At 40.8% G+C, this 18,057-nt stretch overlaps 1 protein-coding gene across 3 annotated transcripts in view; it reads left to right on the forward strand.

Annotated features, from left to right (window-relative positions):
- Rbmx2 (RNA binding motif protein X-linked 2) overlaps nt 1-16,424 on the forward strand; it is a 117,125-nt gene extending 100,701 nt beyond the window's left edge. For 2 of the 3 annotated variants that reach the window (XM_055618052.1, XM_055618051.1), the window contains 3 exons: nt 9,227-9,278; nt 11,450-11,575; nt 13,610-14,156. In XM_055618052.1, coding sequence (XP_055474027.1) covers nt 9,227-9,278; nt 11,450-11,575; nt 13,610-13,688 — 257 coding nt within the window. In that variant the 3' untranslated portion in view covers nt 13,689-14,156. Of the gene's footprint in view, nt 1-9,226; nt 9,279-11,449; nt 11,576-13,609; nt 14,157-16,272 lie in introns of those variants that run through there. The other variant, XR_008721398.1, reaches the window with a different exon arrangement.
- Nucleotides 16,425-18,057: the final 1,633 nt, after the last annotated feature.

The following is an 18,057-nucleotide window of genomic DNA, read 5'->3' on the forward strand; positions in this document are numbered from 1 at the left end:
CTTTGATTTTGATGTCGGCTGTGTTCATAAGGTTGTGTGCTTGGTTGCTTTTTGTTTTACTGTAGTAAGGTTAATTATTTCCTGTGTTTTCTTGACAGAAGCTAATTTTCTTGGGTTGTATTTTCCCTTCCAGTGACTTCTGTAATGCTGGATTTGTGTGTAGGTACTGTTGAAATTTGTTTTTGTCATTGAATATCTTGTTTTCTCCGTCTATGAGGACTGAGAGTTTTGCAGGGTATAGTAGCCTGGGTTGACATCTGTGTTCTCTTAGGGTCTGCATGATATCCATCCAGGCCCTTCTGGCTTTCATAGTTTCTGTTGAAAAGTCAGGTGTGATTCTAATGGGTTTGCCATTATATGTTACTTGGCCTTTTTCCCTTGCATCTTTTAGTATTTTTTCTTTGTTCTGTATACTTACTGTTTTGATTATTATGTGGCGGGAGGATTTTCTTTTCTGGTCAAATTTGTTGGGTGTTCTGTAGGCCTCATGTATCCTTATTGGCTTCTCCTTTAACTTGGGGAAATTTTCTTCAATGATTTTGTTGAAAATATTTTCTGGGCCTTGGAGAAGGGAGTCTTCTTTTTCCTCTATTCCTATTATTCTTAGGTTTTGATTTTTTATATTGTCTTGGATTTCTTGGACGGTCTGTGTCAGGAAGTTTTTGGATTTAACATTTTCTTTGACAGATACATCGATTTCTTCTATTGTATCTTCTACACCTGAGATTCTTTCTTCCATTTCTTGTAGTTTGTTGGTTATGCTTACCTCTGTAGTTCCTGTTTTCTTCCCTAAATTCTTCCTCTCCATTATTTCCTCCTTTTGTGTTTTCTTTAATTTTTCTAGTTCTATCTTCAGGTGTTGAGTTGTTTTGTTTACTTCCTTCACCTGTCTGATTGTATTTTCCTCTTTTTCTTTTAGTTCCATCAACTCTGTCTCTTTTATTTCTTTCAGTTATTTAATTATTTCTTCTCTGAAGGCCACAAGCTGTTTGCCTGCATCTTCCCATATTTCTTCCTGGATGGCTATAATCTGCTTGTCTTTAACTTCCTCAGTTTCTTTACGGATAGCCATGATCTGTTCGGTTTTATCTTCCTCTAATTCTTTATGTATTTTATTTGTTTCCTCTATTATCCTCTTCATCAGCATACATGTAAGGTCATCTTCTTGATTTTCTATTATGCTGCGTTGTCCAGGGCTGTTCACCGCTGGATGGCTGGGTTCTGGAGATGCCATATTGCTCTGTCTTTTGTTGGTTGAGCTTTTGCGCTGACCTCTACCCATTGGGCTGATTTAGGTGTTGGCTGTTAGTTTCTGTGCTTGCTGGAGTCCTGAGGTAGGGAGAATCCCCTTGGCCAGAAGATGATTTTTCCTGAAGGAGTCCTTCTCTGCTTTTTGGTTATGGTCACTGTATGGCCAGTGTTTCTCCAGAGTTGCCACTGCTCACCTCAGGTTTATAGCCCTGAGTAGTAGCTGTGGTCTTTTGTTAGGCAGGAGGGGATCTCCTCTTACCCATAGAAGTTCTCAAGACAGCTGCCCCACTGCTGGGTTTCTCGTTATAAATTTAGTGTGCTGCTGTTCACTAAATTTCCAGGTACAGTCCTCTTGAAGAACCTGCTGATTCCCTAGCTGTGGGGTTTTCTCCCAACAGGGAAACTCAGTCTGTTATCCTAGGGCACACAGTTCTGTCCGGGAAAGTGAGAGGAGCACTCAGCGAGTCTTTGGGCCGGAGGCCGACTACTCCGCTCTGGGCTGGGAGGATGTGCACCTAGTTTGAGTTGGCGCCTGGGGGCGCTGCTCTGGTCTGGAGGCTGGGTGCCTCACTCTGGACCAGAAGCTGTGTGTCTCTGTCTGGGATGGCGGCTGCAGGCACTGCTCTGGTCCAGACGCTGTGGGTGCAGCCCTCTTGAAGGACCAGGGATTCCCACAGTTTTGACAGTCTAGCTAGGGATAACTGGTTGATCCTTGGCATAGTATCTGAGGGCTGCTGTAATGGCTCTCTGGCTTTTGTAGGTCTGAGAATGCAGCTGTGTGTCCCAGTGCCCTAGGGGAACTCAATAATGGCGGCAGAGCACAGAACTCCTGCCTGTATTAGAGCCTAGAGTCTTTGTGAATCCAGGGAGTCTTTTGGTGCTGGGTTTCCTAAGTGTTAGAGCTGATGATCCCCTCTGCTGGGGGTTTCCTCCTGCCAGAGACACCCAGTCTTTGCTTTGGGGACCGCTGTTCTGTCTGGGGCGGCGAGTAGAACCCACAGGCACAGATGCCCGCTTGTGGCTCCGCCTTTCTGGCCGTTCGGAGCCTTTGCTGCTGCCTAAACTGGGTAATTTTCCCTAGACAGTTTCGGGGTGGGGGTGTCGGCTGGGTGCTCTGAGATCAGACCAGCCGTTTCCCTCCTGTGCGTTTGCACCTGCCAGTGAAATTCAGTCTCTTGTGCCTGGTGCCCTGTTGCCCACAATTCTATCTGAGGCGGCGAATCAGGCGTGCAGGCAGGGCTCCCTGCAGGCGCCTGTGTCCAGGCTCTGGCTCCAGGCTGGCTCTTGGGGCACCCGCGGAACCCGAGTCTTTTCCAGGGGATGTCTGGGTGACCTGAGGTCGGTCCCAATCGTTTCCTGCTCGGTGGGGTTATCTCTCGACTGGGAAATCCAGTCTGTGGTGTTGTGGGCCCACAGTTCAATCTGGGACCGTGACCATATCTCGCTGGTGTGTAGCTCTGGGCTGGCGACCAAGCGCCTGGCGGAACGAGGATCTCTTCCGAGGTTTAGCTGGGTGAGTTAAAGCTGATTGAATCCCCCACCGAGGGGTATCCTCTCACCTGTGAAACACAATCACTTGTGTTTTATGGCCGCGAGTTCTGATTGCTGGTCACTGTGCCAATCTTGCTGTGCTGCTCCTCAGAATGAGAGTCCTCCTGGTGCCGCCATCTTGCCCCCTCAGAATATGTTTTGATACCTTGCTGGGTAGAGTCTTTTAGAAGCCCTCTGTGATAGGTTCCTGTCCTGTTCTCTGTTTTCTCCCTCTTCTGATGTCCATCTCGTAAGACTGAGCATTTTACCAGAGTCCTCCTTCTTCATTAGCTCCTGTAGTTATACAGATTTTAGTATGATTATCCTATATGTCTAATATCCACTTATAAGTGAGTATATACCATGTATGTCTTTTTGTTTTTGGGATACCTCACTCAGGATGATCATTTCTAGATACCACCATTTGCCTGCAAATTTCATGAGTTCTTTGTTTTTCATTGCTGAGTAGTATTCCATTGTGTAAATGTACCATAATTTCTGTATCCTCCTGAAACTGAAAAGCTTCTGTAAAGCAAAGGACACTATCCGCAGAACAAAATGGCAGCCTACAGATTGGGAAAGGATCTTCACCAACCCTATATCTGACAGAGTGCTAATATCCAGAATATATAAAGAACTTAAGAAATTAAACATCAACAAATCAAGTAACCCAATTAGAAACTGGGTACAGAGCTAAACAGAGAATTCATAATAGAGGAACATCAAATGGCAGAGAAACACTTAAAGAAATGATGAACATCCTTAGCCATCACAAAAAGCAAATCAAAACGACCCTGAGATTTCACCTTATACTCATAAGAATGGCTAAGATGAAAAACTGAAGTGACAACACATGCTGGAAAGGATGTAGAGAAAGAGGAACCCTACTCCATTGCTGTTGGGAATATAAACTTGTACAACCACTTTGGAAATTAATCTGGCACTTTCTCAGACAATTAGGAACAGTACTACCTCAAGATCCAGCTATACCACTCTTAGGCATATATCCAAAAGATGCTCAAGTATACAACAAGGACATTTGCTCAAACATGTTTGTAGCAGCTTTATTTTTAATAGCCAGAAGCTGGAAACAACCCAGATGTACCTCAGTTGAGGAATGCATAAAGAAATTGTAACTTTGAATTTTTATAAAATCCATACCGATTTAAATGAGACTTGTTGCTGTCCTAGTCTAAAAGGAGAAAAAATAAACAGAGAATTAATTATGATTAAAATTGTTCAGGTGTGTGTGGTAAGGGCAAGACAGTTGAGGGAAAGTGTAGGTTTTAAGGCATATATGTTTGCGTGGTGTTTAGGAATAGGTAGAGCAGAAGAAAAATCTGTTGCAGGCAATATGGTCACATTAAGGGTTCCTGGTGTGGCTAGACGAGGTGCTACCAGGAGAGCCCTTCCTGGCCCAATGCACCAATGTAAGGACTAATGAAATGATGATGTGCACAACAAATTTTCTATGAAAGAGGTTTATTAGATGGAGATGAATATAGAGAGAGAATGAGAGAGGGAAATGTGATAGAAGGAAGGGAGGGGTGCCCCAACAGAGAATGGAGAGAGAGCAGGAGAGAGAGCAAGAGGGGAATAGAGCAACAAAGTGGCAGGTTGATCCTTTTATAGAGCATATTATGACATCATAGTTTGCTAGGCAACCCAAAAGCAGGCTGCCTAAATACTGACTTTCCTCGCTTTTTCTATAATTAAAAAATGAGGAGCTTGGGCTGCTTTTCATGTAAGGCAAGCTAAAATATAAAATTTAGGTTTATTCGAAGAAGCTCTTGGTTGCCATGCAAAGCGGTAAGAGAAAGAGAGAAAATAATAATAGCAACAAAATGTCCAGACTACATGGTCAAGAAGAGGAGGGAGGGGAAGCCCCTGCTTTGGAAAGTTCAGGGTAGAGAGTTGCCAGCCACACAAGGCAGCAGGTAGGGACTGAGGAATGCTAGGAGAACCTGGAGCTACTTGTCTTGGACCTGAAGCACACTATTCAGATTTCTACACCTAGTGCCTGCTTTAAGAGCCTCTGATCTTACACACCTTTGTAAACAAACTTGGCCTCAATTTCCTTAGGTAACAGATCCAAAACAAAATGTTTTTAATTACTACCAGCAACTGGGTAAATGGAGGTTCCCTCAGCTAAATGGAGGTTCCCATGTTCAAGTCTCTTTGATCCAAACCTTCCACCTCTGTTTGCTCTCCCTAATGTTTTAAATGTACACCTAAAGAAATTTTCTCCATACCCTACTTAACATTGTCTTCTGCCTATACATATGTTTCAGTATCCTGCCAGACCCTGTTGTTTCCTATATCCATGACAGTGCCAAAGCAGCTACCACACATGCTCCAGTCTAACCTCATAGACTTACATCAAGCTGGACCTGCACTTTCCCTCCCAGCCATTGATGTTCTCATAGATCCTGACAGATTCAAAACAGCCTGTTCTTCCTGGACTTGGCCAGCATTTTAGCCTTTTGACCTCCCTGCCGCACACCCAGTGTCAGCAGGAAGTAGCCAGGAGAGAATCTATGCCCATTATTCAATTATTACTAACAAAAGTCTTGAATGGTGTGCTTCAGGTCCAGGACAAGTAGCTCCAGTTTCTCCAAGCATTCCTCAGTCCCTACCTGCTGCCTTGTGTGGCTGGCAACTCTCTAATGGCATTCCTCTACCCTGACCTTTCCAGGGTAGGGGCTTCCCCTCCTCTTCTTGACCATGTAATCTGGACATTTTGTTGCTATTATTATTTTCTCTCTTTCTCTTAACCTCTTGCATGACAACCAAGAGCTGCTTCCAATGAACCTAAATTTATATATTTTAGCTTGCCTTACATGAGAAGCAGCCCAAGCTCCTCATTTTTTAATTATAGAAAAAGGGAGGAATGTTAGTGAGATTGCAGACAGGTTAATAGACGTTCATAAGGTTGAGAGACCAAAGAAATAAAAATTAGTTTTTTTTTTTATTTATTGAATTAAAGTTAAAAGCACAAGCCTGAAGAAAAAAAAAAAAAAAAAAAGACCAGACAGGTGGAGCTCTGTCAAGCCACCTGCTCAAGGAACCTGCCTTACTGCATTCTTTCCTGCCCACTAGAGATACAGTTGCTAGGAAACCGGCCCAGATTGCCCCTCTTTCCTAGGACACACAAACAAGGAAAACCAGACCTTTATGGTTTGGAGGCCTTCCTATAGCCAATTAGTTTAAAATGCAACATTCCCTTTTGTGTTTCAACACTTGCCAGGCAGGAATTCCCCTGCTCTGGGCACACTGGGAGGGACTAGGACCTTTAAATCACCCACCTACCCTGATCATGGGGCTCTCTGCTGTCAACCCTAACACCGGTGAAGGTGTGAGCCCAACCCCTAGCTTGTGTTTTGCATAGGACTCAACTCCTGGTGATCTCTTGGGGGATCTCACAATCTAGGCATAACAAGGTCACATGCTAGAGCACTCAAAACTATGGCACTCTTGCTCTTTGTCATTACATCATGTCTCCTATTACTATATTGTATTGTTAGGTACCCAGACAAACATTAGCTGGCCTCCTCTCTCAAAATCACCTTTCCTTCTGCTTAAATGTTATTTATTTATTTATCTACTTATTTATTTATTTATTTATTTATTTATTATTTGTTTGTTTGTTTATTTATTTATCTCTGTAGACAAGGCTGGCCTTGAACTCACAGAGCACCTGCTTCTACCTCCAAAAGTGCTGGGATAAAAAACATGCACCACTGACTAGCTTTCCTGCTTAAAAATTTAAAATGCCATCTGAAAGGGTGGAGTTATATGGGCTTTGTTGTTTATTAAAGGAACCCTACTACCCTTGGTGAAAAAAATACAGTGAGTATTAACAACCCTTGCCCTGGGTGGATAACAGACATTTTAAGCAAACCTAAGTATTATATAGTAGCGTGCCCTTCCTTAATATTTAAATTCAGCAGGGCTTTAAAATCATCTGGCCAGGAGGTACCTGTCAGGAAAGCTCATTCACATGCTAAGGACACAGGAGGAAAGTGATCATGCTCTTAGTGAAATAATGTAGTTATGCACATCAGGAGTTCCTCTCTCAGTGAAGGTGTTACTGATCTCTGATGCTAAGCCTGCCTGCTGTTCTGAGTTCTAAGTCATCCCCACACACCCCTTTCTATCCTTTCTCTGGGTACTGGTTGAAATCCTGAGCATGCTTGCCCTAACATTGTGGACTTTCTTATTTCAAATCTAAAGACTCTCCTGATCCCTTGCATCTGCTTCTCAGCCTCCATTTCTGAACATGAGTCAGCCATGCCCTGACTCAGTAGGCATGGCTATATATTTCTGCATCTTATTCAGCTCCCTCTTCCCAGTAGCTGGGGGAATTTATAACTTGCCTCCCCATCAGCTCTCTCCCAAACGCTAATAAAACAGACCTCAAGCTTCTTCCTTAGTTTGTTTTAAAATTATTTTATCAATGAGACTAAGAGGTTACAATGGGGAATTCTTTAAGTCTCTGGTAGCAATATTAATTTAATGTATTCACTTTATGTTACAACTAATGATCCTGCAGTTTAACTTTTGAAAGAGACTGCTCTACTAGGTATTGTGTTACCCACTTTATATGCATAATTTTTATTTTATTTCTGAAACATTCTTGTGAGGTAAATATGCAAATATCGCCTTTTTCCAACACGGCATATACTCACTTATATAGACCTATAAGATATGATAAACATAATGAAATCTATACACCTAAAAAAGATAATCAAGAGAGCGGACATGGGGTAAGATTATCAATCCTCGTTTAGAAAGACAGATGGGATGCGCATTGAACATATGACAGGAGTCTACTGAGTGCATTTGAAAAACCCTAACTAGCAGTGTTTTCAAAGCAAAGACTCATGACCAAACCTTTGGCAGAGTACAGGGAATCATAAGAAAGAAGGGGAGTTAGTCTGATGAGGAAAGGATAGGAGCTCCACAAGGACCAAAGATATCTGGGCACAGGGTCTTTTCTGAGACTGACATGCAACCAAGGACCATGTATGAATGTAACCTAGAACCTCTGCTCAGATGTAGCCTGTGGTAGCTCAGTAACCAATTGGCTTCCCATAGTGAGGGGAACAAGGACTATTTCTAACAGGAACTCAATGACTGGCTCTTTGGCCTCCCCACTCCCCAAGGGAGGAGCAGTCCTGTTAGGCTACAGAGGCGAGCTTTGCAGCCAGTCCTGAAGATACCTGATAAAACAGGATCAGATGAATGGGGAGGAGGTCCCCCCTATCAGTGGACTTGGCAAGGGGCACGGTGGAGATGAGGGAGGGAGGGACTGGGAGGGAATGAGGGATTGGGACACGGCTGGGATACAGAGTTAATAAAATGTAACTGATAAGAAAAAATAAAATTAAAAAAAAAACCATGGGAAATTGTTTCCTGTTTTGAAATGCTTAGCAGTTTCTTATAATTCTTAGTTTACATGTGGGTGAAAGTAATGATACCATATCTGAATGCAATGTTTGTGAAATCTGAATCTAGTGCAGGAAATTATGTGCTTTATAGGATTTTGGATGTGAGGACTGAATGATAAGATTAATTTGGCAAGTGCTAACCCCAGCCTTTCCAATCAGAGTTAACTACTTTGTTGTTGTTGAAAGTTTCACTTTGGAACTCACCATGTAGACCAGGCTTGCCTTGAACTCACAGAGATCTAAGAGTTAATTAATTTTCTTCTGGACTACTGTCCACTTACCCACTTTGTCACTCACTTTGTTATTCATTTTGATTAGACAAATTTTTGTGAAGTCGAGGCTTTTTAAATATGCACCTCCCATGTCTGTGTGAGACCAAAGAATTAAAAAATGTTTTTTTGGGGGGTTATTGGATTAAAGTTAAAGCACAAGCCTAAACAAAGGCCAAACTGAGACATGTCTAGCCACCTGTGGGGAGACACCAGCCTTACTGCATTCTTTTCCTGCCCACTAGAGATACAGTTGCTAAGAAACTGGCCCATATCACCCCTCTCCAGTAGGACAGCCGAACAAGGGAAACCAGACCACTAATGGTTTGGAGGCCTCCCCACACCAAATCACTTCAAAATGTAACATCCCCTTTTGTGTTTCAACGAATAGATGTTTGCCAGTTGGAATTCCCCTGCTTTGGGCCTGCTGGCAAGGACTGGGATCTATAAATTACCCACCTACTCTGAGCACAGGGCTCTACTCTCAACTGCTGCATTTGTAAGGGTATAAGCCCAAGGATGGGGGCACAGTCTTGCCAAGCCACGAAGGAGGACATTACAGCCAGTTAGGATGAGACCAGATAAGCTAGGGTCAGATGGAAGGGGAGGAGGACCTTCTCTATGCTTTGGGGTCTCAAGAATTGGGCACAACATCTGGCCTAGTGCATAGTGTGTAGTAGCCACTTGATTATTGTTTGTTGAACTGGAGCATGCTTTGTCTTCTAGGAGAGCTTCCTTATGAATTGTTGGAAGGAGACATCATCTGTGTCTTCTCACAGTAAGTCCTCTTTCATTTCCCACCTCCTGGCTGCATAAAGCAGTTTGATTCCATATTATAGTTTTGTAACAGCAAAGCATTTCAAACTGGGTATGGGGTGTACACCTCTAATTCCAGTAGACAACAGGCTGAAGGAGGAGGATCATTTGAAGCTAGCCTATGCTTCATAATGTATTCCAGGTCAGCCTGCACTGCAGAGTGAGCCACTGTCACAAAAAAGCTACCAAAGCCTTTTTAATTCTAGGCTGAATGATATCCCTGCATGGGGAAGGCCTGATTAGTCCCAGGATAGATGAGGTTCCAGAGCATTACCACATGGGGGATCCCAGAGCTTGCATCATTTGAGAGGCTGAGGGATTTTAGTCCATTGCTGCCAAGTATTCACTGAGCCTTTGTTCAGCATGGGCTTGCACTGGAACAGACTGGAATTCCCAGGAAGGGGCAGTGTTGCCCCTTCTCTTGGCTTTCTGAAAACTAGGGGTCATCCATGATCCTGGGCCTGTTGTGTGGCACTATAGGATTAGAGCAAGCACTGGAAAATGGGGCCAAACATACACAGAATTAGCTTGGTATGCTTTATCAGCATCTCTGAATTGATCTCTGAAATGGTTTTACTAATTTCAATTTTCACCAGAATGCCTATTTATGCAATTTGTTTTCAAGTTTCTCTGTATAGTCCTGGCTCTCCAAACTCTCAGAGATCTCCCTGCCTCTGCCTCCCAAATGCTGGGAATAAAAGCATTTGCCATCATCACCCAGCTCAAATCTTGATCAAAGTTATCTTACTCTGCAGTAGAGAGTTAAATTTGTTTTTGTTGGTATTATATTAATTTTTTTATTAACATGCTGGGAGATTTTTTTACATCTTTCTGATACTAAGTCATCTTATCTAAGAAAAAGCTTGTCTATTTTTTTTAATTTATATTTATGTCTTTTAGAGATTTAACAGGGTTTTTCATATAGGCTGTAAATAGTGCTTGGTTATTAGGCATATTTCTAAGTATTTCATCTTTTTTGTTGGTCTTATAAAGGTAATTTCCCTTCCATTATATCTTCTGAATATTGTTTGTATATAAAGAGTGACTGACTTTTAACTCTATTCCTTAACTTTTACTGAATTGTTACACTGTGTATTTTTGTCATTGTTTATCATTGATGCTGTTTAATTTTCTATATACACTATTGTATTTAATCTGCAAATAGAGATACTTTTTCTTAGCCATTTCTTGTATCTGTTTTATGTAATTGCATTGGCTATACCTCACTATATTGTCAAATATTCACACTCACTATTTTGCATTGAGTAAGACATTAGATTTTGGATTGGTGTGTATACATGTAATCACGTAACTTATACATCAATTCCTGGTATATTTTATGACTACTTCAATTTATAAATATTTATTTGGAAATGGGTTTATAAGAAGTAATGTAGACTATTTTGTATTCAATTAATTTCTGCTTTGATCTTTATTAAAGCCTGCCTTTATTTGGTTTGTTTTATTCTATATTCCTTCTTTATAAAGACAGAAATTTTGTAAGGTTATAGATTTTCTTGAGTATAGCTGGTTTAGCTACATCCTACAAATTTTTATGTATTTAAAAATTTTTGTTAGATTCTGAGTGGTATATCCTTGACATTTAAAATTTTATTTTATTATTCTTTCATTGAACTATTAGCTAAGAGACTAGGTTTTAAGTTCTAGATAGTAGCAAGTTTTTTAAAAATATTTTTAAAATAATGTACGTGTATGGGCATTTTACTTGCATGTATGTCTATACCATGTCAGTTTGTGGGCACACAACAGAAGAGGGCACTAGATTTCCTAGAATTGGAGTTACTGATGGTTGTGAACCTCGATTTGTGTGCTGGAAATTGAACCTGGGTCCTCAGGAAGACCAGCCAATAGTCTTAACCATTGAATCATTTCTCTAGTTCCAGTAGCAAGCTTTTGTTTAAAATATTATTTCTAGTTTTATCACACTGACTGTTGAGTAGATACTGTAGATTTGAGAGTTCATTTTAAACTAATTTAACTTATTATTTTCAATGTACTATGTCATCTTTTTCAATGTCTCCTGTACAGACTCTATTACTTGAATTTTATTTGATCATTTGGTATGAAAGTTACTGCATTTTAAGTGAATAATAATTTTTATAAAATAAACAGACATAGAGATATTGTCAACATGAATCTTGTGAGAGACAAGAAGCCTGGGAAATCCAAAGGATTCTGTTTAGTGTGCCATGAAGATCAGAGGAGCACAGTTCCGGCTATTGACAATTTCAATCGAAGGTAAATGTGCTTACTGTGCAGGATTTGCCTGGACCTTTCCTGTTTATCTGTTAGGATTCTTCCCCCCCACTCCTGTGGTTTACAGTTGCAGGAAAAGTACTGGTCAGCTGGCTATATTGTGGGGGGTTGTAGAAGTGCTTAGGCACACTGGATAGGAATGATTCCGGAAACTATTTTCTGGTTCATGCCCCTGCCAGGACTAGTTTCTTTTTTTCTGTTGTTCCAGAAACATGGGTGCGGTTCCCCCTTATTTGGGGGATGCTTTTGTTATGCACATTTTCCATCTGTACTAGCACATTAGAGAATGGAGGGACTTAAAAAACACTGCTCTTTGATATTGTGCTGTGCTAGGGAACGGAGGGCTTCATCAGAACCATGAATATCTGATATATGATTCCAGTGACTTAATATATTGGCTCCTGGAAATTCTCTAGTTAAAAATCTGGTGACCAATTCTATAAAAATAAGCCATTCTGAAATTTTAAGAGTGTGGCATTCAGAAGAAGTCACCATCAAAAGAAAATTGCTTTTTCATAAAAAGGTATCAAAATGAGAAATAGAATGGACAACAGAAGCTTCTCAGGCTTAAAGGTACAAGTAAAACTGTACTCTTGTAGTAGAATAGTGAAATTAAACTTAAGGTTTCAGATATTACCTGTATAATAAGTGTATCTGCTTGAAAATAGACCATTTTATAAAGCAAATGATAAATTTTATCGTTGTTAACCTGGAAAACTATACCTTCTAGTCCAATATTCAGTAGAAACTGAAAGTTTCTATATGGTACGAGTAGAAAGGGATATGAGAGCTCAAGAAAAAGAAATAGGTCTGGTAATATAGTTCAGTGATAAGAGTGCTTCTCTGTCATATTTGAGACCCTGAGTTCAAGACCACCATCACAACAAAAGAATTTTGTTCCCTTATTCTTATTTTGCCTCCTGATTACTTTGTTAAAAAAGCAGCTGTAGCAGTATATTTCATATTTGTAGTCCTCGTGCTTTTCTAGGGCATACTGTTTTCTTGTGAAATACTGTGTATAACTTTGTATGTGCACATATTCATATGTGTACATGTATAAGTGGAGGCCAGAGAACAGCCTTAGGTGAGGCATCATTCCTCAGGATTTGTCTACCTTCTCCTTCCTCTTCCTCCATTCTTCCTCTTTCTCCACTTCTTCTTTTTTGTTTTTGTTTGTTTTTTTTTTTGGGGGGGGCAGGGTTTCTCTGCGTAGCCCTGGCTGTCTTGGAACTAGTTCTATAGGTCATGCTGGCCTCAAACTCACAAGAGATTTTCCTGCTTCTGGGATTAACCACCACGACCTGCCTCCTCCTCCTCCTATTTTTTCTTTTCTTTCTTTCTTCTTTCTTTCTTTCTTTCTTTTCTTTCTTTCTTTCTTTCTCTCTCTCTCTCTCTCTCTCTCTCTCTTTCTTTTTTTCTTTCTTTCTTTTCAGACAGGATATTCCAGTTGTATGGAACTTTTCAAGTAGGCTAGGTTGCCTAGCTAATGAGCTCCAACAGTCTTTCCATCTCTACCTCCCAGTGCTGAAATTGCAAGTGTGTACATGCATATTATGTGGATTATTGGAATTAGCTTCAGATTTATAATTTTACAAGGCAAGTGCTTTACCAACTGTGCTGTTTCCCCATCCCTGTAGACAATCAGCTGTGTTTTAAATCCTAAATTCTCATAGTTTTTCTTGGTGATGTGATTTAGAGCAATACTGAGTGTTTTTTTTTAACTTTATGACATGCAGAATATGAAGAGATTTGCATGGTATCTGTAGTATCTTATGGGTAGGAGTCTCTGCACACAGTTGCCCCAGAGAATTCACCTGCCCCAGGCCCCGTTTAGCTACCCTGAGTGCTGTGTATTAATATTAGTTACATATGCTATAACATACCAGTTGAGTATGTTTTCTTTAATTGTTTCTTTATGCAAGGCAATAAATGTGATTAAAACCTTGGTTCTATGTAGTTTGTTCAATAGTGTGATGCAAGGGCTATCTTTGCTGAAATATTTCCTGTCTTGCTCAGATCAAAGGAAGAACTATACATGTGGACCATGTGTCAAACGACTGGACTCTGCAGGAATCAGAAGATGTGGATGATGTGACTAGAGAGCTCCAGGAGAAGGACTGTGGGGCTAATGTATATCCATGAGGTTCTCCTGAGGTCTCTGAAGGTGAAGATGTCAAACCCACAAAAAAGCACAAAAAAAAAGTTGTGTTGTTTTTAAACAAAATCCCAACCATTCTATTTTACCAATAAAGACTTGGGGGCCAGATGCTGGGATGAAAGCCTCCTAACTCAGAGTGCCAAAAAAAAGCACTGAACTGACCTTCTTCCTTAGCTAACCTCCCAAAAGAGGAAAGCTCCTTTCCCAACTGTCTCAAAACCATCTCAAACCTGCCCCCGGCCCCACAAAGTGAATGTTCCTCCCTTCTACCTCCTGTGTGTCTCCCTATCCATCCAACTGACTTCCCCTCAATCTCTGTGTTTTTCCTATGTTCATTTCCTGTTAACTGGTTGCTTTTTCCACCTTTTAACCTAGGGTTAATTTTCTTTAAACCTGTTTATAATACTCAAGCAGAAAGCTCTTAGCAGTTGTCATCTCCATTGTCTATCTACTCTGATTAGCAGTTCCTTCTTAGCTTTCTTCTTTAAAAAAAATAAGTTTTAAGATTGAAAATACAATTACATAATTTCTACTACTACTCTTTCCATTACCTCCCATGCCCGCTCAAATTCATAACCCTTTATTATTGTGATATATAAATATGTGAATGAATATATAAATGCAACCTGATCCTGATGAGTCTGTTTACTGTATGTATATATTTTAGGGCTGACCACTTGGTTTGGATAAATATTTAAAGAACTCTTCCTTGGGGAAGATTAATTCTCTCTCTCATCAGTCTTTAATTGCCTGTAGCTCCTCTAGACTTGGGGCCTTTGAGATTTCCCCCATCTACACTGGCAAGTCAACTGATATCATTATTCAGGTCTCATTTTAACAGCAATATTGTTGAGATTTCATGAATGTCACTTCCCTGACATATCTAGAAGACAGACTTCCAGCAGACTTCCTAGTCCTCTGGCTCTTGTAATTTTTCCACCCCTTCTGTGATGCTCCCTGAGCCTTAGGTGTAGGGATGTGTTGTAGATTTATTAATTAGGACTGGGCACTCCATTGTCAATTGTTCCTTGCATTTTGGTCAGTTTACTTTCTGTAATCGTCTCATGTGGAAAGAAGCTTCTTTGATGAGGGGTGAGAGTTACGCTCATTGGTGAGTATAAAGTTTTTAGAATGCAGTTAAGAATTACACTGGTTTAGGAAAGTGGTAGTAGAAGACTATCTAAAATCCATGATCTCTCAGCCATGAATGGCTGACTAGGTTTATAGTACCAGGCATGATTTTCCTCCTTTTGAATGAACCTAAGTCTGATTAGACGCTGTTTGTTACCACCAAGATATAAGTGCACTATTTCACATTTAGGGATTAACTTGTTATACTGATCATTGTTGTGAATTGTAAGTGTTACAGCTGCATAGGATTATTGATTGCTTCCTCTCTTGGCAGCTTGCTAATACCTTTTGGTATAATTAAATCTAGTTCCCAGGGAGGAGGCTTTCAGGTCAGTCTAGCTCAAATCCTCTGGACTTCTGTGTCCAAAGTGGGTGGTACCTTCAGCTATAGACTGACTTTCAGTTTCAGGGAGGCAACCAAAGGCAACAGCAATAACCTGTATTGTTTGGGGACTCTCTTAGACTCCTATGACCAACTGGAACAGAGATTTCTCATGCCTGATACTGGTATTTTATTAGTCTAGATGTACTGGATAGTTTTGTGTATCAACTTGATACAAGCTAGAGTCATCAGAGAAGAAGGAGCCTCAATTGAGGAAATGTCTCCATAAGATTCAGCTAAAAGACATTTTCTCAATTTGTGATCAGTGGGGGAGGACGTAGCTCATGGTTGGTGGTGCCATCCCTGAGCTGGTGGTCCTGGGTTCTGTAAGAAAACAGGCTTTGTGTCAGCTCCTTCCTTAAGGTTTCTGCCCTGCTTGAATTCCTGTCCAGACTTCCTCCAGTGATGGAGTATGATCTAGAAGTGTAAGCTGAATAAACCCTTTCTTCCCCAACTTGCTCTTTGGTACTGTTGTTTTATCACGGCAATAGAAACCCTTAGACACCAGGACTCTTCTTTTTAAATGTTTTTTTTTTCTTTTATTGAAAATAGACTTTTTTTTCTCACAAAGTATATCCTGATTATGGTCCCTGTTCCCTCTACTCCTCCTAATTCCTAGCCATATCCGCTCCCATCTGAATCTACTACCTTTACTGTTTCTCTGTATAAAATAAACAGACATTTAAAGGATAATAATAAAATAAAAGATAATTAAAAATTACATGTTGGAAATGGACAAAACAAATAGAAGAAAAAGAGTTTAAGAGAAGGCACAAGAAACAGACACATTCATTTTTGCACTCAGAAATCTCACAAGAAATGCTAAACTGGAAACAATAATATACACACAAAAGACCTGGTACAGACCTGTGCAGGTCCTGTGCATGCTGCCTTACTCAGTCTCTGTGAGCTCATATGAACTTCGATCATGATGATTTAGAGGACCTTGTTTTCTTGTATCATCTATTCCCTCTGGCTCTTACAGTATTTCTTCCTTCTCTTCCACAGGATTCACCGAGTCCTGAGAGTGTTGTGGGGTATCCACCCGAGAAGACTGTCAGACATGTGTTTAAGCCAATAGAAAGTCTTTATTAGCTAGCCAGCAACTACACTGGGTATTCAGGATCCCAATGTAGCACTGAATCTTCCTCAGGGTGAGCTTTTAAGTACAAAAACCATATTCTAGATTGAAATAATTCAGTTAGCAAGAACAGTTAGCCAGAAGAGGAACTACAGAATCCACAAACAAAGGTCAGGATATTTAGTGTCTTTCCTAGGACTATGGACTTTGATAGATCAAGTCTTTGCTTTTATTTTTTTATTTTTTTAATATTAGTTACAGTTTATTAACTTTGTATCCCAGCTGTATTCTACTCTCTCAATCCTTCCCAATCCCACCCTCCCTCCCTCATCTTCTCCCTGCCCCTTTTTAAATCCACTGGACCTCCTCCCCTTTCATCTGAACCTAGCTTATCAGGTATCTTTAGGACTGGCTGCAAAGTCCTCTTCTGTGGCCTAGCAGGGATGCTCCTGCTTTTATTTTGGTAGGTGGTGCTGTCTACATGCTGAGTTTTATGGCCTGAATTGTGCTTCAGGAATGCAATCAGTTATCCTAAGATCTGGAGCCCTGTTACTTTCCCCACTGGTCTTAGTAAATGAGTCAGATTGTAAACTTATCCCACTCTAAAGAGGAGTAGTTGGCCCTCAGGACCATTAATTGTTTTGAATTGATACATAATTGGCCATATAGTTTCAGATGGCCCCCACTGTTAATCCAATCAGAATGAGAATTAAAGACCTAAACAGTGCTGAGAGAAGAGCAGTTTGCCAGAGGGACCAAGAAAACAGACTGGTATCAATTATTTGATTTCTCTTTGACTCTAACTTTTTGAGGTTTTCCCCAACCATGGCAAGATTTTCTCTAATTACTCCTAATCAATTAGCATAATAACAACAGGTTTCTCCCAAAGCCATGCACAATATCCTTTATCTCATGAGAATTAAGTCTAAGTCTCTCCAATTTTGTAGTACCACTTCTGCAAAGGAATTTGTTGTTTTAATTCAGAAATGAAATTTTAATACCCCTAGGTCCTGATTAATCTGTCTACCTAGTTTGGGAAACGGCAGAAGAGGCACATTTTTAAAAATTTATTTATTTATTTACTTAACATCCTGATTGTAGCCCCCTCCCATCAGTTCCTCCTGGACCTACACTTTCACTTTCTTCCCTTTTTCCTCATTCCCATCCCTTCAGAAAGGGGAAGCCTCCCCTACCATCAACCCAACCGGGTACATCAAGTCACATCAGGGCTAAGCACATCCTAGTAGAGGTCATTTAGTCAAACCACAACTAGTACATGCCCACCAAGTAGTGTCAGAGGCTCGGTAATACTGCCGTTGTCCAGGTGAGTTAACCCATAAGGTAGAACAGCAGGCATCAGAACAAGAGGAAGTGCCTAGGTGGTTCACACCTGTAATCCAAGCACTCTGGGAGGCAGAGGCAGGCAAATATCTGTGAGCTCAAGGCCAGCCTGGTCTACAAATTGTGCCCAGGAGAGCCAAGGCTACATAGAGAAACCCTGTCTCAAAAAACAAACAAACAAAAATGACAAAAAAAAAAAGTAGAAAGGATTTTGGCTATTAGTCAAGTTCCAGCCCTCTTAATGTCCTCTGATGTCAACCTGGGCTGCCCCAGTCACAGTCACTGGGCTGACAGTCTGGTCAATTCATATCCGTATGTATACCCACTAGCAGTCTAAGCATAACCAGCAATCATTGCTGATTCTGTCTGGG

Source organism: Psammomys obesus, unplaced genomic scaffold (assembly GCF_907164565.1).
Source record: "Psammomys obesus unplaced genomic scaffold, mPsaObe1.curated_primary_1811, whole genome shotgun sequence".
NCBI classification, from domain to species: Eukaryota; Metazoa; Chordata; class Mammalia; order Rodentia; family Muridae; genus Psammomys; species Psammomys obesus.